This window comes from Bombus vosnesenskii, unplaced genomic scaffold (assembly GCF_011952255.1).
Source record: "Bombus vosnesenskii isolate JDL3184/JDL3185 unplaced genomic scaffold, Bvos_JDL3184-5_v1.1 scf7180000013264, whole genome shotgun sequence".
Taxonomy (NCBI): domain Eukaryota; kingdom Metazoa; phylum Arthropoda; class Insecta; order Hymenoptera; family Apidae; genus Bombus; species Bombus vosnesenskii.
In genome coordinates, this window is record NW_022882924.1 from 2,775,082 (window position 1) to 2,799,698 (window position 24,617).

Genomic DNA, 24,617 nt, shown 5'->3' on the forward strand with positions numbered 1-24,617 from the left:
AGATAGGTATATCAAATATTCATACGGCTTTACGTTTCATCGAAACACTCGATGCTTTAAAAACATTATTATATATTAATATAACGTGGATCGATTACGATTTATTTTCTACTTTTCTTGGCAACAGTCATCTTACCAGTATAACGAGTATCACTGGTCCAACGAAGCTGAATATGAAGTAGTTGTCCGCTCGTAGCCAGCAATATCGATCGGTACCGTAACTCAGAGGATCGATTATACAAGAAATGGCTACGACCAGCAACGGAGCACCGTAGGCGACTAGATAATACCAGCGTAGCCTTGATTTTTCTGCTTCGAACACCTCGATCAGCATGACGTATAATTGAAACCCTGCAAAAGAAAATCGAAAGGAAATCAAACTGGTACTCCCGTTTCGCCGAACCGTTATTTGTTGTTAGTTAATGCATGATTCGACAAACGGTAGTGTTGCGGATATTCTATTCGAGAGATACCTTCGAGAAACATCCAGGCGAATGCACAAAGAAAAAAGAAATGCAACAATCCAGCGACGATACCGCAGATAATTCTCTGATTCGTTTGTCCGATTCCGCAAACGAATAAAATTTCCGCGATCAGCAAGCACACACACAGATTCTTGTGGATGGTTGTTCTATCCGACTGTAACAGAATGGCAAGGCAAGTTTGGTAGATGTTCGATCGATGCAGTCGAAGCTTTCGTGCTTTCCGATCAATGTAAGATTCGACACGGAATAATTACCTTTAGTCCGCGAAATAATTGGAAGGTCAAAATTGCCAGAACCAGGCAAACCACGGAAATGATACAGCCGATATAGGTGATGATCTGCAACGCGACTTGATGAGCAATATCCAATCTGACGGCGTGCACGTCCATTAGAACGGCGAAATTTGTAAGATGGTTGCACTCGCACACTGTGTGAGTTTCGTTGGTTTTTCGTATTTCACAACCCTCCTCTGACCAAGCACTGAAATGTGAATTAAAAGTATGTAGGAATAACAATTATCCCTGTGTCAATTTCAAGGAACAAAATTTTATTACGTATCTAAATATTTTCCAAATAAACGACACTACGAACTAGCGAGACAGATGTAATTAGAAGAGGGAACTCACCTTAAGATGTAATCCCAGAACACACAAGTCGGATTGGTGACGTTCTCAATGGACAGATGCTTGAAATAGACTCTGACAGGCTCGCTGAGCTGTATGTGCCTTCCTTTGCCCAAAGACGCGGAGATCACTTTACTATTTAGAAGCCTGGTCGTGTTCCTTTTCGGCAATGGCTGAGGGTCGTCGTTCATGACTAACGATGATACCTCAGCTTGCGGCTGTAAGATCTCCTCGAGCCTGTCAAAGGCCATGAAGACCAAACGGACAATGCCACCCTCGCTGTTCTCCAGCAAAGCTCCTCTGGTTAACTCGACACGATCGTTCGAAGCTGCCCATCTCTGTTGAGCTGCCTCCGTCGGGAACACTTCTAGATCATCGCCGATATTCCGGGCATCCAGAACGCGTACTTCCATTACTATTTAAAGAGATATGTGAATCGTAAACATCGAAGGATATCATGATACTTTTATATGGTGTAAACTAGTTTGGGTTGGATAAGATGTTTTATGCAATTGGAAAGAATCGAAGATATATATGAAATCCAATAGACAATGTGTTGAATTCTTTTATTTCAATTGGCGTTTTATAACCGGGAACTCGGGTTATTCTCGGTACCAATCATTTTGTTATAACCTTGGCCTTTACTCTCGAACATTCGAACGCAATACATATTCCGTAGAAACATGCCCACGTGGCGCATCGAAATAAAATTTATATCCTTGGGAAGGTATTTCGTCCTGAACAGGACGGCGCGGCGTTAACCGAACTCCGCAACGTTCGTCAATCTCGCGACCATAAAGTTCCGCTACTCGATTCATCTTCTCGAACGAACAATAAAACTAAACGCGCATATCTTTCTGTCTGTTATTTTTTCCTTGTTGTCGCGGTGTTTCGCTCATCGTATATTCCATTCGATCAGTCGTAAAAGTGACGTCTTCGGCTGACAAGAAAAATTCGAGAGGACTAAGCCCAGCGACGGTGGTAGCTAGTTTTCTGTTAGCACGAAAGAAAGAACACGGTCAGACGGGCGAATATTATGTTACATGGCATCCGGCCGGCTGTCGCTCATCAAACTTGTCTTCTTTTTACCCTTTACTGTTATGCTATTTATCACGTGCGGATCTAATGTTGGTGCTACTTCGTTCGACCGCGACGCAGAAAGTTGCTTCCAGCAGCCTCAATCACGACCGCGCGCTACGTTACTTTCAGGAAGTAAATCAAATTGCTCGTAATTTTCTCGGTGGTTTTGTTGTGTTAATGCCGGGTAGGAAGAGAGGTAAAGCTCGGGTTACAACATTATCCAGCTAGGTACCAGAGAATTACGATGGGTTTGAATCTTTGTTTTATCTACGCCGGATATTACCACCGTCGCATTCCACAGATAAGGGATCTAGATTTATGCGACCCGATGCTAAAGTCGGACCTACGATACTTGCATGTCCATTGTGCTAGACGACTCAACGTTAATTCGTTATACCGTCTGCCACTCCTTTTTACTCATCACGGCCCGTCGTCCTTTCTCTCAGGTTTTATCACACCATCTAAATTAGTTCGTGGCTAATTTTTCCTATAGACGTACCCTTGTCTATGATATAACTCCAACTAATTCGAGATTACGCGTCGCTAATTTAAATTTCCAATTACACTGCTTTCAAACGAATTACGGAAAGTTCAATTTGCCGCTCTAATTCAACAAGTAAAAATATATGTAACAATACTCACGTATGTTCCTCCCTTCATGAGTGATCGTTTTCTCGTGCATCAGCGTGTCGGCCAACAAAAACGCGTTCTCCTCGAGTCCGATCAATAAAGAGGTCGCGACTCTCATCTGCTCCTGATGGCTGAGATCCTTCCAAGACGCCATTTGCGCCTTGTCAAGCAGATTGCTGCCCGTCCTCACGACACCTTGCAGCAGCTCGGTCACGCTGACCTCCCTCTGATTCGCGTCTTGGTACGTTCTTATATCTTGTGCCATCTTCTCCGCCATGTTCTTGATGATCTTAGTCGTGATCATCATGTCACCACCATAGAGACCTCTGCTGTTGTTCGTCACTTGCGATAATTCTCGACTGATTCCGAGGATCACGTCGCCTTCTGTTACCCTGTTCTCTAGCGTGGTGAGCCAAACGGAGCGACACTCGCTCAGATCCGGACTGTCTCGATGCCAGAAGGCCGTGTCTGCTCTGGCCAGGCATCTCCAACGCGCCAAACCGTTAGCACCGCCTGGACAACTCTGAACAGCTACGTCGCCAGCTCTGGTCGTGTTCCACGACAGGTTCCTGGCTATCACCGGGGGACACACTTGTCTACCGTAGTCGTACCATTGGCCATTCGAGCTGGACTCTGGGTACAGCGTGCTCGGCACTGGAATATTTGAGTTAGTTACGAGCGTTAGTTGGCCTGTTACTTGGCTTTAGTTAATGGCGTGGCTTTAATGTGATTCTAGTGTCAGGTCCCCGGCGGACCGGAGCTTAGCTCGCGCGCAACATCGTATCGGGTCTGTGAAATGGAATTTTGGATACCCAAGGGTGTCTTAATCTTTTGCAGTGATTGTTACGAGTTGCCGAGTTACATCGAAATCGAACGTTGGTTAGCTGATACGATTTATACACTGACAGTCGTATTTCCCTGCTGTTTTAATACGCAGTTGTACATTTGCCGCAAAAGAAAAGAAAAAAACAAAACAGGCGATAGAATTTTGGTAATTAGGGATCGCTTTAGTTTCGGATATCTTTATAAAGTTACTTCGACGGTCTATCCATTCTTGGAACTCCCAAGTTTCTGACAGCTGCCTTTTGTGCGTTAACCCTTTCGGCACGATCGTTGGCTGTAATTGACAGCTGACAAGCCCTCGAGCCAACGTGTCGACTATAATCGGCCGATGATGCTTCAAATCATCCACTCGATAAGTCTTGTTTCACAGTGTAATTAGAGTGCAATATTTAATTACATTAATAATTCATCGATTTCACCCTTTCTAGGTTTCAGCGAGAAGTGATCGAACGATCGAACGAGAAAGCTCTTTAAGTAGCTTTCTGCTCGAAGCTGATGTTCTCGAGTACCGTCTCTCGATCTCGATGATAAAATAAACGATACATTCCGTGCTCTCTTTATCAAAACGCCATCAACGCTCTCCTCTCGTTTATGAAGACCGCTTAAACACTCGAGAACTTACCAGTGGTCCTTCGACTCGTTCTCCAAGGAGCAAAGGTCGACGTGGTTGTGGCCTGAGTGGTTTCAGGAACAATCGGAGGCACCGCTGGTATATTCGCAGACGGAACGTTTGCAGGAGATATTAAGTCTTGGTCCACTTCGAGGACCTCCGTATCGACCGGTGACCTCGTCGACGTGGGACTACAAAATGAAAAGGGTTTGTCACTTTCAACGACGCTCGTGCAGTCCAACTTATCGGCTCTCGTCCAACTAACGACGTAACGAAAATATTTCCCCGTCGAGAAAACGTAATAAAATTCTGCTTTTAATGGAACGTTTCGATAACTTTATTTTTCTAGCTGACACCGAAAGAATATCCTTCGAATCGTAACAAAGTTACGTGACCATTAAACGTTAAAGAAAATCTTTATTATTTCACGATCCATTTCGAAATGTATCGTTATCTCCGCTATTAAAAATTACTATTAAACAAAATCTATAACGACAAATTATGGTTCGACAACGAATAGTTGAATCAAAGCTCGATAATTCAAACTAAACGAATTTTAAACTAAACAAAAGTATACTGACCTTGGCGTGGTGGTTATTGGGAGCGTCGGGGTGGACGGTGCTGGCGGCTGCGGCGGTTGTTGAGCCTGGGGTGTCGTAATCCTCGAGGGAGGCCTGACAGTCGGCTTAGCCGTGCTCCAAACGCTTGGCTGAGAAGCCATGATCCACGGAGGACTCGGACGGGACGTTGTGGTGGTTGTTGCCGCTGCAAGTGTTTCGTCGGTCTCGTTTTAGTTCGTCGAAAACGGGAGAAGCACACGGGTGGCAAAACGAAACACGGGCTGATGACGAACACGCGGAAAGAAGAGACGCCAACTTTCAGGGAGGGTTGCTCTCGAGGATGCTAAGAGCTCGTCTACGAGCTTATCGGATTCGAACGCCGAGTATAATTAAGAAGGAAAGTGATTCGAGGAGCTCGAAGGCAGAGCCGGGTAAACGAGCTTTTCGACTGAGCTCAAACGACGGGGATATTTTAAACCTCGTTGTAGGCTAGGGGGTAGGGATCAATCTCTCGCCGATTCTCATCGGAACGTTTCCTCTCTCTTACGGCCAGAAACTAACGATCGCACTTTGTTTCTCGTGGAATTGCCACGTCACGGTGAAAACCTCTTTAATCTCTTCGATTCAAGCTCGCCTTTTTATTTTCGAGTGTTCGGGGTCCGACGAGAAATTAATCGTCGCGATAGCTATCGCGATGGATGATTACAACGAAGTTTTAACATTTTCTTGAAACTTATTACCGAAGCTATTCGGAACAAACGACTTTCGATGGAAAGTAACTCACCGTGTTACTGTAATTCGTAATCGATATGGCAAAACATTGATTCGATAACGACGCTTAGAAAGGACAAACGATCGATGCTCTCAGAAACCGACAATAGTATCCTCTATGACCGTTCAAGCTCATTCCAGGATTCCCGTATCTCGAATATATATACGTACGCGTTCCATTACAAAGAGATATCCTTTGGTCTGGATGGTTCAATGCATCGGTCGAACAATCGTGATGTTGTATCGATCGCGACAGAAATATTCCCGAAAACGAAAGGTCTTGGCCATTCGGTGAAGCGAGTGGAAGCGAGCGGCAGGATTAGCCTACCTTCGAGGCCGATATCGCGACTATATCTGGCCTAAGAGGAGAAAACGATCTTTAACCCAAGATGGCGACGGCAGTTAATCCCTGAACGGGATGGTCCGCGTATTTCGCGGTACTATCTCTATAGGGGTCATCTTTATTGGCCGAAGGGGTTGGCGATAAGGTAAAATACCGGACGTCGCCGATGTCCGTTACGATAGTCGGCTATGCAAGAGAAGGACACCCGTATGCATACAGAGGGACGGACGAGAGAGAAATAGAGAGGCTTTCTCGTGGTATCGGGGCTACCAACAGATCCCTTACTCCCTCTTGAATATACACGTCGGTTGGACCGATCTATCGAGCCTCCTGGATATCGATCAGACGAAGAGGATGTGTTTGGAAGCTGTAAAAGGCGAACAGAGAGAGCCATAGAGAGAGCAGAGGGTTGACACTTTATGGTCCAATAAGTGATTGCGTTGCTTGGTGGTTTTGGTAGGTCGTAACCGGTGGGTGTTAACGCTGAAAGGTCAGGAAAGTCAGCTTCATTCGTTCGCTGCTAGTTAGAGTCTGTTTGAACGTCGTAAAGTCTTCAAATACTAGCAACGATACACTCAGTTTATCATTCTATAGAACGTATGCGTATAGAGAGTCAATAGAGGTGATTTCCTTTTGAACATTTTAAAAAATCTCGATGTCTGGTTCTGTATATGTATTTTCGCGCGTTTATGAATCGAAAATGTTAAGCTACTCCTATGGTTATGATTACAATAACGTACGCTGCGTATGTCAATGTATATAATATGTAAATTGCTAGCAGTAAAATTGATACGAGTATTAATAATTGATCAGAGGCAAATTAATAGAAAGTACTGATGCGGATTTACTGTAACACGTTGAAACGTCGTTTCGTCACAGTCGAATCGCAGTATCATCGAGCGTAACGATCGACGTTTGCAGTAATCTTCCCTGCTTCTCTTGATCTCTCTGCTGTTTGCTCTTATTGGGTCGTAGAAGAGTTTCATTACGATACGAAACACGTCAGAAAAGTTGGACGTGCAGCCGTGTGTTCCTCTCTGCGTTACCGATACCTACGATCGATTTCTCGATCGCAAAGATCACGTCTTCGCCAACCCTTCCACCTCTCTTCTTCTCTCTCTTTCCTCTCCATGCGATCTTTTCTTTTCTTCACTTTATACTTCGTCTGTCTGGAGAGTGCATAGCCGATGCAAGCCGCTGGAAGATCTTTATCGGGACACGGGCTCGCAGTTACGTGGGCAACGTGAATCATAAGCGCCGGCTTCGGGAAATTCTAATCGATTCTCGCGGTCAGTTGAACAGCTTTTTACCCGTACGCTATGTATATAAACGGCCTGATAAAAAAAGCGAATATCGAGCTCTAGAACATGAGAATCTCGAGATGCGTACCATCGTTCTCGAGAATCGTACAGATAAAAAATCGGCTCCTGAATTTTTTGCCTAATAATCATCGATATCGACGTCGGGGAAAAAACTTAACGATTATACTTGTTATCGAAAGATCAGCTGGTTTCAGAAAACGAATATAAAAATCAGAAACTATAAATAGTTTTCTAAATTATTTTGTAATACATGTCGAACGTTTAATTGGTTGATTATAATTAACAAAAAAAAACTATGAATTTTTAACGATAACGTATCATATTAATCCTTAAATAAAAATTTAAATATGATCTCTTTAACGATCGAGTACAAGAAGAGTACAATTCGATTAATGTAATTTAAGTAATATTCTAATAATCGCAAAGGTTTCTTCTATATGATCTTGGAAAGGAATATGCTGAAAATGATCGCAAAGTCGGCGCCTATGCGATCGTTTGCCGGTATCTACGGAAGACCGTTCGTAGAATAAACGATACAGGGTACAGAGATATTACGAAGGGAAGGGCGCGTACAAAAATGGTGGAGTCTTACTTACCGGACAGGCAACGATAATGCGCCTCGAGGTACTTGTGCGTGTTGGGACAGGGATCGCCGAATTGCAGCGTCGATGCAACAATGCTGCAGTTCTGCTGGTCGTTGCACCTGGGTTGCGATTGGTCGGTTAACATGACAAACGTACACCCTTACCAAAGTGTACTGAACCATGGATCCTGTCCCTTCTCTCTTACCGTTATGGATGCTCGAAGAGGGATATTCGCGAATGGAGAGACTTTTTCGACAATGTTTGTGTCTTTCGTTGCTTTTTCGCATCTCGAAGATTCACGCTTTTCTCCAAGGTATTCCGCGCGAGTTTTCAAATTTTTTAATCATATTTGTCCATTTAATCGCGTTTATCTTGGAAAAATCGTGATCCTGAGCAGCTTGTGTGTAACTCGACGAAGGAAGATTCGTCGGTCGAAAAGAAAAGTGTGCACCAACCTAGGCAATAGTACTGCGCCTCGATGTACTTCCCGGTTCCGGGACACGGGTCTTCCTCGAAAATCTCGCTGCGTACGTCCACCGAACAGGAATTACGATAATTGCACCTGTAATCGTCACGTGAGCAGAAAAGTCACCCCAGGGGACAATGATAAGTCACGAAGATTCGATGAAATGGATTTGATTAACGAGAATCAATGGCGTCGATGAAATGTGAACCGTGGCGATCTTGGAAGTATCCTCTAACTTCGAGTTTCAATGATTCTTTGACTCACAGCCCCAACTATGAAACTTTGCAAGGTATTTACAATCGAAAATATAGAACATTTTTAAGCGTTTCGATGTTCCATTCGAACGTGATATTAGATTTTGTAATATGTTATTTTCAAACGGGTCGCGACAGCGTTCCGGGAGCGATGTTAGTAACAACAGATGTTCGATATTCACGAGGTACACGTGTTAGCAAATAACAACAGAACAATGAGTTAGTAGAAATAGAGATTTGCAGTAGTTGTAAAAGCGCAGTATACGTTCGTGGTAGGACAGATGAACTCGTATTCGCAACATCGTGCGCCGATCGTTTCGTGTTAATAGTACAACGGTGTGTATGTACAGTGATACGAGTATCATGCAGAAAACTTGAATTCTAAACTCAAGCGCGTTTAAAAATCTGCCTAAATAAAATGTTCTTCTCTCTTTTAATCTATAGTTTTCGTTCGCGATTTTCATATTTTTACTTAAAATCGTATACGATCGCCGATTAAACCGAAAACACCAAACGAAAGATTTGGTTCTTCTTTTAAACGTTGCACTTCATTCTTGAGTACACTCGTCGAACGAACGCGAAAGTATCGGTGCTACGAAATAGTAAACTTTCGAGAGGAATCCTACATTACAATTGCCCCTTCTTCCGAGCAATACTTTGCAAGTGCCTCCTTCGTTAAAGAGTACCTTATTGCCGTATTCGCGAGGAACTTTCGAAGCTTTGCCCTCTTACAAAGCACAATGGAACGAAAAATCGCGTTCGACGATGACGCGTGGGAAGCCGCGTGTCTCCGACGACATCGGAGTTTTCTACTTATTTCCAAATCTTCAGTCACTTCAAAGATGTTTTCGCCCGATTCTAATCCCGACGACGCGACGTTTCGTCATCGTTCGCATGGATCGCTGGTCGTTTGATTTAAAGCGAACTATAATCGTCTTACCAACGAAAGCAGCTTTCGCCTCTTAAAACAAAATCGTTCCATTAAAAATAAATCGATGAATTAAACGCGACCTTTCTTCTTTCTTTATACCTTTCGCCACTTCGGACGAAGTAAAAAAAGTACCTGGTGTCGCTTTCTGATATTATTAGAAAAATCCCGTTGACGCGAAGGAACGGAAAGAGAGAAAACGCCCGTAACGAACCGATCGATGACGTGGAAGTGCGCCCGACTTAATGATCAGCATCGATGCGGCTATTAATTAACGTTTCATACAGTTTTACACGTTCGTCTTGTTCCTTCTTTTATAGTATATTATGTCAAATATTCTCGAATTCCTCGATCGCTGCGTCGATAGAATATTTATTCCGAGGTAATTTTAATTCTTTTGAAAGATAAATATGCCATATTTCATAACGTATCTACTCCATCTGGAGCACTGGATATTAGGTACCACTGTACTCTGTATAAATAACTCTTTCCCATCTTCCTAGCGAGATTCCACGATATACTATATTTTACAACGAACGCGAACGTAGCCAATTTCCCATATTCACCACGATCAAACAAAACATCTCGCGTTGCTTCGTCGATCCCGGCGAACTCGTCGCTTCGATCCAGCCACGCCGTTTACTTTCTGCATAATACACGCACGCGGGGCTCCCGCCTTAGAATCGGTAAAGTGTGCACGGTTTAATCTCGATCGGGGGCGAGCCATTAAAGCGAGTGCACGGCCCATTGTTGGCCAGGCGGAGCGGTGTGCAGGTGAAAAGCCCACACACGACCTGTTATCGGTCCTCGTGGCAGCTACTATTTCAGAGGATTAACCGGCCTCTGCTTTTCACCCGAAATTTCATCCGAAAACCCCTGTTCTCCACCGTCTCGAAACAATTTTTTCTCTCCCTTCATCGAGGTTGAAACACGGATTTTCCGGGGGCGTGAACACGACGAACGAACAACAGGAAGGAAGGAAGGTAAAAGAGAAACGTTCCTTCGGGCGGGAAGGATTAATTCGCGCCGCTGACACGACGACAATCGATCGCCAACCGAAAGGGCGGGATTCCTGTTGACTTTGCTACGGGTTCCGGCCACGTCAATTTGTCGTGATTCGAGTGGCGTGTATCGACAGGCTACCGGGAACTTCTGGTTACTTCGTGTAATTGGCCCTGCTAGTAGATTACTATGTTATGGGAGAAGAAAACGGGACCGAAACGTTCCTGTTATCGACAAATCCGGTTCGATTCTTGATTCTCACTTCTCGCACGTGCCTCTTCCACTTAACTTACGCTCCGTAAAAGGTTACGCTTCCTTGAATTCATTAAACGTAGCTGATGGAAAGCAAGAGCGAAGAAAACAAAATTATACGAAGATCTAAAATTATATTTTAAACGCAGTAAATAAACGCGTATTTTCTTTCGACGATGTTGGTTCGTGTCGCGATGACGTCGCTCCCCTTTTCGTCAGGGATCGTCCTCCTTGCACGCGCGCCGCCAAATAGAACCACTGGCGAGGGTAAACGTAATTTCAGACGGATAAACTACGAGTGAACACGAAAAATCGCCATTTCGCGGATGTTGCGCCGCTCGTTATTAAGGCCTTCGGTTTCCTTCGACCCCTCTTACAGCCCCCTTTCATCGTTCGTTTCCATCTGAGTCGACATGCCGGTCGCGTTTGCCCGTCGTATCGCGCGACTCCTTTCTGCCTGGTGGTCGTGCTTTAATCATCGATTTCACGACGATTCAGACGAGCCTTCCGACACGCCTAGGCTGACCCCGGATTTAATACGTTTCGACCCGTTCACGGTTCGCCCCGTTATTTATCTGGGCCAACCACTGTTATTTTTTCACCGAGCCGACGCGACGTTTCGGCGCACGAAAAAGGAGTTTCAACCGCGAAAAGCCCGCCGCCTCGGCGCGACGTTCCGAACCGACCAACCTCTTTTATTTTGCGACCGCTTCCTGTCCAATTGCTTCCCCCTCCCCATATTACGAAGATACGCGTATAATCTATGCATGGAACTTTTGATCGACTCCGCATCGGTTTAATGACCGTTTTACGCGTTACAAAGAGAGCTCTCACCTCGTTTCTGGTACTGCATTAAAATTTCAATTTCGATGAACACTTTTTTTTTCTCCGGTTTCACAACGCGTTTGCATGTCGATATTATAAATGATATTCCGATAGATCAGCGAAGAGAAGTATAATAGATAGTTGCCCATAGGTATTTACAGGAAAGTATGACCCGAAAAAGTAATCTATGTGCGCTTATTGGATTGTGGTAAATAGTATTCGAATGGTATTTTACAACAGAGTAGAAGAAAATGAAACGATTCTGAAAGTGGATTGAACGATCCACTTAAAGTAATTTAGTACGATCGAGCGTCAGACATTTTGAAATGTGTAATTTAGCCAACGGGAAAAACGCTAGGAATCCTTAATGAAACTTGTCTATCGTTACGTCGGGTGGTTTTACCGTGCATGCTTAGACACGAATCATATAGCTCCGTCGTTCATCTTCGCGATTTAACACCTTCAAACACAGACGTATTTACATTCCGCGATATGCAAAATTTATCGTTATCGTTATACATATCCGCGTGCCTCAGGTTAGCTCGAATAATTTACGGCTATTTCGAACGACCACCGAAACGTCGCCTGTAAATGTAACAACGCGTGAATTATACAACAGATTTAAAAAACAAAGGAAAATCCGATTCCAGTAAAATTCTTGTTCTAATATATTAAAGAAAGGAAACGATTAAAAAATTGCCTTCCCCTCCTGCTGAGAGAGACGGCCATTAAAAAACGCCGATTCGATCTAACTGCTAAATAAAACTCGGACCTAAAGTCTTCCGCAAAAGTTTATTCAAATGATAGCTCGAACCCGGCGTTTTTCTCCTATCTAAAATTCTGCCCGATGATTTACGATATCCTTATTTATGCACCTGGCGTTTAATAACGCCAAAGGGAACGGCCACGACGCTCGACTGTCACGCGACACCTCGTCGCTTTAACCTACGTTTCGCGAGCGGAACTTTTGTACAAACCCGATCTCTTATTAAAAAAACTAAATATTTATCGATTATTCAATGAATTTTACAGGACGTATGTAATTCCTGTTTTCTTATTTTCTATCCTTTGTACTTTTACTCGAATTAAAATCTTGTTATATTTTCATGCGATCTTTCAAGCGGTAATCGAATTGTATCAATCATGAAACGAAGTTTCTAAAACGTTTCGAGTAATCAAAGTTGAAGACGAAAATGAGGAATTACAACCGACACGCGTGAAAAATGCAATGCATTTACCGAAACTATCTAAACGATCTACGTAAACGATCGATGGTCAAGTTTTTTGGTCGATTAGATGACACGAAAGTGCCATTCGCGTGGAAAATGACCAGGCGAAATGAGATTCGTGACGATGGCGTGGCTACACAGATTCTGTTTTAACCGGAAACGCGATCGAAATGGGCGGAAACGTCGGCGGATCGGTACGAGGGAAGCAGAAACGTGCTACGGGATTGATCGAATGACGGTGATGGCGCTCCCGCGCGAAATTAATCGAACGTCGAAGAACGATTGGCCTTCTCTCATCCCGTTGCTTCGAGTGTGGCGTGTATCGACGAAAAATCAATTAACCAAGCCCCGAGGAAGATTATGAAAAATCGTTTCGGGGCTGATTCGCGTGGCCGTATCTGCGTGGAATCGCGAGGTCGTAACGCGAGTCGAGTCACGCCTACGGTTTCGTCGTTCGGAAACGTACCGGCAGGGGAGAGAAATGCGCGAACAACACACAAATCGAACGAACGGTATACACATGCGGCGGCGGCGGCGGCGGCGGCGGATGTTCGTGGAACAGAGACGGGAGAACACGAGGCGGTTCCCGTTTCGACTCGTATCCGAAGCTCGTGTGACTTTTTAATCGACGAAGGAATTTCTTTGTGCAAGAGAAGCCGAGTATCGTCGATTGTTCGCGAATCTTCGAAGAGGGTGGAGACGCACGAGCTACCGAAAATCACGCGTCGAGAAACGAGATCGTTTTCCTTTGACGTTTTGCGAGAGACACAGAGATACGGTTGTTGCGCGCATGGTCCGCGCGATGCTGGACGCGAGCAAAACGAACAATCGTGGCAAAAAAAAACCGGGCCGAGGAACGAGGGAGCGCACGTCGAAAATTGGTCGCTTTGAGAAACTCGATCATCCGTTTGTAAACGATCATTACCGCGTCACGCGCGATGACGAGCGAAAGAGAGATCCTCTTGGGAGGTTAATAAAACGCTTTTAAATGGTAATTGATGTAGTGTCTTGAAAAATTTTTATTGATTACCCATCGATGATATTAGTAGAATGAGACGATTCATCTCGTATGAATTACTTTTTCAGCGGAGGGAGTGATGTTAAACGTTTTTTTTTTTTAATTCCATGTAATTGCAATATTGTTAATTATGCATTGATTAATGCCAGATATTGTTCCGATTGACGTAGTAATTGGTTATGCTATGTTTGTTTTTTGATAGGATAACAAGTAAGCGAGTATCGGAATGTAATTAAAATACCGTATACTACTAGATGCACGAAGATTGGAAAAAGAAAAAAAAACGATCTGCAATTTGTTTTAGTCAGAACAAGTAATTAATCGATCTTACGTTGTCTACGGAATATTGCACTTCGTCACGAAGCTGTTTCGATCCGCTCGTTTTGCGAGCAGGATGCCACGGATACGTTCACCCATGGCTGGACAAGTCGCCGACTAATTTCATCCTTCGATGCTTATTTTTAGCGTAACACGGGATCTGTAAACGTGCATTCTGTACGTTCACCGTGCTAAACGATAGCCCGTGCTCTTAAACAAATGACACATTTCAAAACCGCATTTTTTATCAAATTTTTCTGTCTTCGCTTTTTCATCAATCGTTTGGAAATATATAGCGAGTAGTTCGCGAACAATTTGCACGGAACGGTATAATGAATGGACAGCGAAAAGATTTTGTGCAGAATCTCTAGAGGAAATTGATTCAGACTGTGATTGCCGTGAGACGAAAGGATGTGACGAATGTCGACGAAAAAGCCTCTGATCCAGAAAGAATTTTCCCCAGGATAATTTCCCTCGCAGACACCACAAGGACGTGTGTGCGGCGATCGTGTCAGAGTGGAGAAACAAGAGAACACAACACAGGAGCATCTCTTCGTAGCATTCCGGACGGTGACAAGAGTAAAGGGAAAAAGATCCATGGTAGCACACGTGGCGTTCTTTTATGTATAAGTATGTATATGTTCATTTTTCCTTTCCATTACGAATTAAACCTGGAATAGCAGCGTCGCAAAAAGAGTTCTTAACGTGTAACATGATTCATAAGATTACGCGATATTACAGAACAAATTATTCTTCCCAAAAAGGCTGATAAACAAATTTTTATATCAATTTTTTTCTTAATGACTGTGTTCTATCTTGTCAGTCTAATGACTGACGGTATCGATCTATCGATAAAAATATCACGATTTAAGATCTCCTTTTGCGAATCCTCTAGTTACCGCCACGATCGTTCATTTCCATAACAGTTCTCTTCAAATAAAAATTCACGTAAATAGATTATTTAACTCGCAATTGAGGAATCGTTGATTGAAAGGGAAACTCCTAATGGATCATTGCAACGAATCCGCTAACTGGCCAGCGCAAAGCGTTACAATGATCGAACAGAACGTGCGCACGATCGTGGCTGTAACGAGCTGTACAAACATCCAGCAACTCTCTACGTCTGTAAGAGTACATTATATAATAAACTTTGTGGCATGCAATTGGTCGCTTGTGTATCAAGATGGAGCAAGGATATCACGGAAAGTGCAATATATACATTGCGTATCTACAAAAATTCATTTCCTTTTTCCGTAGTATAATGTTTTAAATATTACCCTCGTAGCTTTCCCGCTCGTTTTCACCCTCCTTTTGGTTCTACCTTTATTCGTTCCGCGCTTCCACCCTGTATCCGCCTGTGCACCACCCTACAACCCTGTTCCACGAGGGTAACGAGAAATATTCGTCGGACTTTCGCCGCGTTCTCGTGATTGGAATACTTTTAAGTACCTAACTGGGAGCTCTCTAACTCTCTTGCTCTTTCTCTCTCTTCTCTCCTCCTCCCTGTTCAAGTCTCTTCCTCTTAATCTGCCAGAGGATTAAACGAGTTTTGTCGAGAGAACTCGAAGATACGTAGAACGTGTGCGGATACGATGGTGTCTTATTCTTAGAACGAGTTACATTCGAAACTGGTATAAACGCAATATGGTTGTCGAGGATCTCGTATTAAACGAATACGGTTATAGAGATTCGGTTGGTTCTTTAATAAAGTTGGTTATAAGGCTATATACCGTAGATAAAGTGGCTGGCGAGCTAAACCTTCTTTTTTAAATGTAGTTCCGAAGCATCGATTAATTATCAGGGATGAAAAGAAACATCAATGAAGCAATCTTTTACACAATGATTTAAGTGGATAATCCTGCGATTATATCGAGCAGCGTAGAAAATCACATTCTATTAACTGGGATCAACGACAGTGTCGTAAAAGCGTTCTCACGACGGTGCCATGGTTGGGAACCGCATTGCGTTAATAGTTTATCGACGGTCGAACGCTTTGCTCGCCAATTACAGTCAACGTCTATTAACGTTTCGACCGACCATTTAAGGGACTAATGAAAATCCCAACCAGAGTAAGCCTCTCGATCGTCCTCGAGAAAAAATTCGAGAGGCGACCAGACAAACATGTTCGAGTGTATTTTTTGAATGAAAAAGGACGAACGGTCGATTGAAAAATCCGACGAAAAGGTAGGACGAGCGGAGAATTGTGCTGCTGCCTTTTAACGAACAGCCGGTGAGATTGGAACCAGGCGAAGAGAGGAATTAAAAAGAAAAGAATCAAAAAAACAGAGAGAGAGAGAGAGAGAGGGGGAGAGAGAGAGGGAGGAGAAAGGAAAGGCAAAAGAACAGGAAGAACGATCGAGGCTACAATCGAGAGGCGAAGAGTAACCGCGACAGCGGCCACGATCGCGTTAATGTCTTTTGATTGAATGAAAGAACTAATTTCGTATAATACGATTATCGACGGAATTCTCGAGACTGCAATTAGTTTAGGTTAAATGTTAAAGCCGGGACGAACCGAGATTGGAAAGAGCTTGCAAAATAATACAAGTTTATCGAATTAAAGAAAGTCAGAAAAGTTCTAATTTTCGATCGGTCGATGGAGATTGACACGGCTTATTTTATGCAAATGCAATTATCGGAGAGAGCACCGTTCGCGAAAAATCACCTCGAGAAACGGCTGGCTTTTCGAGTACGTATCGATCGAACGATGCTCGGTTTCGACCAAACGCCATTTTACTCTTTCACTGTTGTCTTTTGTTGAACGATGCACGTATGTAAGTACTTACGTTGATTGCTTCACTTTTCTTTCATTTATTTCATCCTTGATATCTTAGATATTTTAAGAAAATATTCAAGTGAATGTTTCGTAAAATTTTGACTAAGAGTACTAAACATTTTATCGAGATCTGTAACAACGCGATAAAATACAGAAATAGTTAGTCAGAAAACGCGTTCGCGAATAGACTTTGTTCAAAGTGTTTCGTCGAAAAATTACGGATATGTTTACGATTTCCGTACGATCGTTGTATTAGCCAGGAGCAAAACACGCAAGGAACCTGTCACGAAGAAAAATTCCCGCAGAGGAATGAAGGATAAACACGAACAGCTTTTTTCACATCGCGAAAACGACGTGTACCGTGATCATTTCATTAGCAGCTATTCTCCCATAACAGAGAAACTTGTTTATCAACGAGGCACCGGGAACCAGAGAAACCAAGCTTTCCTTTCTATTTATTTTCCCGTTTCTTTCTTTGATCGTGAAATGGGTGTATTTTGACAAATATCCGACAGGACAAGATAGAATTTCGTGGTAGACGTTCTCATAATTGTTTGTTATCCCGGTCAAGATTATGTTCGGCTGATTGCGGTACGAAATTACGTTCTTCTCACGTTTTCTGTCATGGTTAATTATCCTCTTCGAGGACGATGACGAATCGTGAAATTGTTTAATGTATCTACGTCGGATCGATTACGCCGTAACATATCCCCGTGTAGCGTGAAACAATCTCCTTTCTTCACCTACCCTCGCCTTTGTACTATTTTTCTCTTTCTCGTTATGCTCATTTATGTATGTCCCTTCTTTTCTGTCTATTTTTTTTTTCTCCCTTCTCGTTGATCGCTCGTTATTAACTGGCAAACTAACAAGCACCCGGGAATCAGGAAACGTTGAATTTAATTTCCGAACGTAACGAGAATCGACACGCGCTCCACACGTATCGCGTTGTGTCATCGATTATCGTCGGTGTATAGCCGCGACTGGATACAGAATATCACGAAAATATAAATATTAAGAACACAAACACCGAGTATCGCTTCATATAAAATATTTTTTTATTTTTTTTATTCCTTTTATCACTCAGTCAGACCTGGACCAGCGTGTCGTGTTTATCAGTTAAATATTAACACCTGTAATTCCGCGGTGGTCGTAACTATTTACGTTAAAAATATTTTAAACAGCTATCCAGTCGAGTTTCTCTTGTATTTTTTATTTTTTAATGAATCGTATTGCGTTGAATGATCAAACGTTGGGAACATTGTGAATCGTAACGGTGACTGGTTTTCGTTTGTGGAGATACCGTGATGAACGAGAAGAAAGAAAAAACAAGTTGATAGAAAAGAAGGTTCGAGGATCTTGAAGTTTTCGAACTGGTTCCCTGGCCGGTCCGAGTTAACGACGAGAATCGAATCATCGAGTGGCTATTAGCGCAATGTAATTACGCCGCGATTGCGCAACCTGGTGGAAAGAATTCGTTCCCAGAAGGTTTGGGATGGCAACAGCCTCGCTACGAGCTCTTTCAGCTACTTTTCTCGATGATCACTTTGTATTATAGCGTGTATACCTGCTCGTCAAGCTGTCTCGAACGTATGGCTGGTTCGCACGAAAAACTTTGGAACTTTCGCTTTCGATTACAGTACGTTATTGATGGAGAAAATTTCGAAAATTCTTATTCTCGATATTTTATAAATATTGTAATGCAATTATAAGTATTTGATGAATAAAGCCAGAATTAGAATGACAACGCTATCAAGTTATGTATCTCGAAAATATTGAACATATTTATCAAAAGTTAATCCTAGATTCAAGTATAGATAGTTATAAAAAGAGATATATAATTGATTAAAATCCGATCAATGAAAACTTTGAATAACGAAGATGTTTTGGTCACTTAAACGTTTCCGATTTTAATGCGCTTTTATTATGTATACTATCTGCGATAAATTTATCTTGTCTTAATCATCAAGCATTACCACGTACCAATGCTTCAAAGTATCCAATTAGACGAAGCGCTAAGACAATTAGCAAATCGGTTACGAAAGTCTACTCTACAAATCACCGCAACAAAAACCAAGCCAGTAACAGTATAAAATGCGAAACGTAAAAGAAAGATCGTAATGATCGATCGATCGTGATGCTTCGAAAGAGGTGATTACACTGATTTTAAACTGTGCCTCTTGGTGGCGAGCTGTTAATACGACACATAAAACGGAACTAATTTTCACGCTGGAGCCCGCGACCAGTAAATTGGTCATTCTTTTCCGATCTAATTGCTCACCGGTTTCTAGCGTGGCAGATTAAGAGTGGAAAATCCAGCAAACCAGCCGCGTCATTTCTCAACTGGTGTAATGAACATTTCCACGGTTACGCGCGGCGCGCGTCATTAATTCCGTAGACTGAGTTTCGCAGCGAAACCGGGCCGTTCAATTTCATTAATCGTTCCGGCAAAGCCGCCCCCTGCCCAGTTTCACTTAAATCGTAATCTCGTACGTGCCCAGCGCACCCTTGATAAATCTGTCTCTAACCGGCCTGTACAACCGTCAATCCGTCGTTTCGACGCTGGTTTCCGGCTTTGTCCGTAGCCCATCGCTGTTAATCCGCGATCGATGTTCCTCAACATGGCGCGTGAATTAGACGATTTCTCGACGAGAACAGTTTTTCAACTTGGATATTTTGCTGAAGCAAGATTGCGAAAAGTTTCTTTGGTCGACGCGTGAGACGTCGATTGGTCGATTTTTGCGGGGGATTACCGCACACGTATTTCAAAACTAGAAAAAGTTTTTCAGGAAAAGTAAGAAAGTATTACTTTAATATTGACAAAAAGAACAGTCTCGAGGAAACTGGGATGATCAAATATTATTTAACTATATCATATTGTAATATCTAATGATAGTTTTCGATCACAGAACTGAATTAGTTTGATTTCTGACGCTTGAAACACATGTGCGATATATACACTGCTGGCCACAAGTATTACGATCGTCCCGCTGCTTTTAATTTTTAGATATTTTATTATTGATCTGTTACTTCGTTTAAAATACCAAATAATTACATAAATAGTTACGATTTGTTCGAGTAAGTGTCCTAATACTTGTGGCTAACAACGTCTATCGCGAACAGCGATGGATCATGGCGTTGAAACGATAGATACTAATAAATCGTGAAGGTAAACTAAATCGTATAATCGTTGAAGGTAAAGTTGATACAGGGAAGAAGCTAACGAGCATAGATAAAGAGAAAGAGAGAACACACTCATAATTCCACACCGGTATAACTATAGAGATGCGTTAGGAGGAAGTGGCGAGTGTAGCTTGCGAGAGAACAGAGAGAAGGATGACATGTATCATCCTCAGAATTACCGTGAACTACTTGTCCCTTGATTTAGGATACGCTTGCTCCATTTTGCTTACCTCTAGAAAAAAAGCCTTCCTAAGGAATAATGTTAGGAGAGGATGTTAAAAAACGCATTAAATGGCATATAAGAGTTTGCGAATGGATATGTTCGAGAGATCTACGATCTTTCAGCTAGAATTTAAATTAGAATCGAAATCGTTGGCGATCGACTAAATGTACGAGATTTGTGAAACGTACACCAAAGATTGCATAGCTCCCATTCACAATGCCAGGTAACGCGTTAATGAGTGAAACAAAGTCTCATTATTCACAGGGATCGCATTAACAAAGGATCTTTCGGAGCGAAACACTGTGGAAGGTAGACCCAGAACACCTAGCGGTAAATGTTTCAAGCGAGAGTATATACATGCGTGTGAATTTTTATGAAAGTCGATGCACCTTGCCCCAACTACACCCTGGTGTTAAAGGAAAGAGCAGGTTAAACGTAACAAACGGGATCGGTTATTGCAAAGGATGTAACAAAGATCAAACGAACGAAAATAAAAGCGGTTTCAATTATGCGAAAGTTACGACCACTCGTGAACGAGATTCTCGATCGAGCGAGTTGATAAAAATTCGCGCCGTTGATTCTCGATTTTTTGGCTAAATGAGATGTCTTCGCGAGAAATGTACCAGAGATCCGACGCTTCTCATAGACGACGCCGGCGATAACAGTGTCGATAGGGGACGATCCGCGTATCACGTTAAAGCCGTCCAGTTCTCGTTCTGATTTGGAAAAATGGGATGCGGATAATCAAGAGAAAATACGCAATTCGATCTGGAAATTAAACCAGCTACTAATACGTATCCGAGGTACAGATATTTTTCTACGAGAGAAACCGTCTTCGCTGGTACACTGTTCGCGATATTCGTTCGATATTCAGCGGCTAATATATGTACTAATATATATACTATTGCACAACGTTTTTCCAGTTTCGCGGAATATACTTTTGAGACACGGCAAGTAGAAACGGAGAAAAAGTCGCCACGAAGTCTAGATGGATCCACGAAGAGGAAAGAAGCAAAAAGGTTACAGATGATTGTCAAGAGAGAACGAGAGAGAACGAGAGAGAATGAGAGAGAACGAGAGAAAAGAGAGAAAGGCGAACGTATACGAAGGGAAGGAACGGTGATTACGATCAGGCAAACTGGTGATCTTCTCGATCGATTCCGCGAAACGAGTTAAATTGACGTCAAACTCTCTTGCCTCGTCTTGCGAAACGCATAGATAGAGAGTCGTCGTATGCACGCGTGTAGAACCGCGACAGACGTATACGTGTATGACTCCACGGTAGAAGCAACACCGTGGAACTTCTCCACTTAAAGTTAATCCGGAAGTTATTACTCGTCAGCCAAAGGAGGTCCTTAGACCGACTCGAAGCCGGCGAGAGACGGCGCGGCGCCACGAACTTTAAATGCATTTTTCTGAAAATCTACTTCAAGCCCTAGACGGTGGCACATTTCGATATTAACGCGTGCTTCTAGCGGCTCTTACGCGATTACGTGGCGCTTTTGTATTCTCGCAGTCTTCTTATGTCTCTTTTCCTTCTTCTTCTTCGTCTTCTTTCTCTTCCTCTTCTTATTCCTCGTCGTCGTTTCGTTTTCTTCTTCCTTGGTTTCACCAACGTAATCGACAACGGGGATCGAGTTTGCTCGCAGCTACCGCTTTCAGAGCTACGCGACGATAACGTTAATGGATACGATTTTGATTCGTCATCGCGATTATCTTTCCCAATTATTCACACTACCGGCACGTCGACGGTCTTATCGTCGTGAGACATAGCAAGAGTCACGTTTTCCCTTTTTTAGTTTCCCGCGAAACTAATTTCCGCTAGCGAGCTATTAATCACAACGACGAAACGCGTTTCGCGTCAGATCAACGAAATTCTACGTCACCGTTTTCCCTTTGTCTCTCTTCTCTCTATGTCTTTCTCTCTCATCGTTTCCCTTTACCTTCTGCTCTTTCGAATCGAACATCTAGACCAACGGCTGCGACAGATTCCCGATTTCGCCGTGTGCCGTTCAAACGAAAAGAAAGAGACAAAAAAAGAAATAAAAAATCAGAATATAGAAAAAGGAATCCGCAGGATATTTCATCAGGTTGGGTATCCTAGAATACGGATCGGTGGAACGTGGATCTTGTGACACGTGGAAATGCGCGTGAAACGCGTGTGTCCATGAGTGTATATATTTCATATATGTATACGTTTATACGAGTGTGCATGTGTTTGAAACTTAGGAGGACGCAAAGACACGAAGACCGAAGGAAATAGAGGGGATGTTCACGAGGACCGAGATAGAGAAGCGACCGCTGAGTTTGCGATTCTTCCTACCGCTCTGATCCGCCGCGAAATACGCTCTTCAATGGTCAAGCAATTGGCCAGTTCGCTGGACCATATGAAGCCGTCCACTCCTTCCTCGTTTTCCTTCTTCTCTGGATATATCCTCTTTTCCCCCATCCTTTACCCCTTCGTTTATTTCCTCGCGATTTCGACTCCATGCTCTTTGCTCCATTTCCGTGGGCGGACAGGGATAGAGATGGAACAACGTCGAGGAAGCTGATGGCTCGTGTCCTTTCGTATCCGTTCAAAATTATTACTCTGATTTTAAGAAATCCGATAACTTTAGTAGAATAATTGCAGTCGCGTGAAAGCTGCCGTGATTTAATAATGTGACTGTAATCGGTTATCTCGAACCACGTTTAATATTTTATACAGTCAGATATACTGCCGTCCATAAGTCACCAAACACTTGTTTATTTTAGGCGAAACGATCGCTAGAATGTAGGTGTACGATTTCTTGAATTTATTTTATCATTTATCTGTAAGACACTCGATCGAATTCAAATACGTGCGATTTTATACTAAGAACTAATTTGCACTATGAAACGAAGTTAGTATTTGCGTCAAATGTCGAAAACAATGCACGTAACGTGGAAAACATTGTACATTCTAAAAAACATTTTGCCCAAAGTAGGCAAGTATCCGGTGACTTATGGATGCGAGAGTACACGTGCTATCTCGTTAAACCTTTATCCAACTTGCAAGCTTTCTCTCCACGCTGTTACTAACATATTTTACTACCACATAAATGAAGATGCGTTAAGAACAGTTTCAAAAGCATGGAAAAATATTCGAAGTTGAGTAGATCGATATTTCAAACGATTGATCCGAGAGAGACGCTTTCGCGGTTCGAAGAACGGCCACACATCTCCGGACAGCATCTTCCCTCCGTGCGAAATCGACGAGTCGAATTTCCGCATACTCGACGGTTAATAATTTTTCACTCCCGGGTACTGACCGAACCGTCCAATAGCGCGCGCGTAACTCTGGCTGCCGAGGGATAGATCCGCGCGATCGGATCGAGATTCGCTCGGATAGATCGTATAGATCGGCCTCTCGTCCAAGGTCATCGAAAGACTATGATCGATATATACACGGACACGCGCGCACGGCACCGTTCAGGAAGCGTTTCTCGTTACCGCGAAGGGAACGAGCTAGACTCTCAGGTGTCATGCTGGATATCTCTCGAATGGAACGGTCGTAAAAGCTTCGCCGTGTAGATACCGATCCATGTGGAAAGTCGGATCGTTCGATAACCCGGGGACCAGGTGACAAGCGCGATCTACGCTCGATCGGATCGGACGTCTCCTTTAATTGGTGCTACTCGACTCATTAAGGATAGAAAATGCTTGTCAGCCTGACCGTTCCCGCTTTTCTCTCTTTTCTTTTTCGGTCTATTTTTTCTTCCCTTATTTCTCCTCTTTTTCGCTTTCGATAATATCGGCAGAGCTCTAGAACGGATTCGATTTGACGTCGCCATCGTGATTCCTTGACGCGATTCGTAAAATAGGGATAAAGGATGGGGGGAAGAGACTGATTGATCAGAACCAGTTGTGTATGTAGGATGCAAGTACGTCGATCATCGGAATACTTACTCGCTGTTCAGCACCCGAAAGGATTTCGGTGACATGCAGTTCACGCTCCAATCGGTGTTTCCGTGCTCGTTGCATATCGTTATCGAGAACCTTCCATAGTTCGCGCGTATGAGGTGGATCAGCTTTCCCTCGCCGCACTCAATCCACAGGGTCTTGCCCTCGCAGGCGTACGCGGTGTCGTACCTATCTGTAATAGAAATGAAACGAGACCGTCAGCTGGATCAAATATTAAATTCATTCGTGATTCTTCTTTAACATAAAATCTAACGTAAAATCTAAATGAAATATCGTTATCTCTTCTATCAAAATAATTTTACCAATCTTAATTCTTCTATAGACGATTCTGGGTCGACGATAAAACGTCGTTA

The 24,617-nt window shown here is 43.1% G+C and overlaps 1 protein-coding gene across 6 annotated transcripts in view; it reads right to left on the reverse strand.

The window, feature by feature from the left end:
• LOC117241320 (latrophilin Cirl-like) overlaps window positions 1-24,617 on the reverse strand; it is a 358,814-nt gene that overhangs the window by 13,964 nt on the left and 320,233 nt on the right. For 5 of the 6 annotated variants that reach the window (XM_033507286.1, XM_033507289.1, XM_033507275.1 and 2 more), the window contains 9 exons: window positions 24,250-24,436; window positions 7,864-7,970; window positions 4,853-5,036; window positions 4,284-4,462; window positions 2,831-3,472; window positions 1,112-1,523; window positions 740-965; window positions 474-639; window positions 137-351 (listed from right to left, as the gene is read on the reverse strand). In XM_033507286.1, coding sequence (XP_033363177.1) covers window positions 137-351; window positions 474-639; window positions 740-965; window positions 1,112-1,523; window positions 2,831-3,472; window positions 4,284-4,462; window positions 4,853-5,036; window positions 7,864-7,970; window positions 24,250-24,436 — 2,318 coding nt within the window. Of the gene's footprint in view, window positions 1-136; window positions 352-473; window positions 640-739; window positions 966-1,111; window positions 1,524-2,830; window positions 3,473-4,283; window positions 4,463-4,852; window positions 5,037-7,863; window positions 7,971-8,306; window positions 8,414-24,249; window positions 24,437-24,617 lie in introns of all 6 variants that reach the window. The other variant, XM_033507282.1, reaches the window with a different exon arrangement.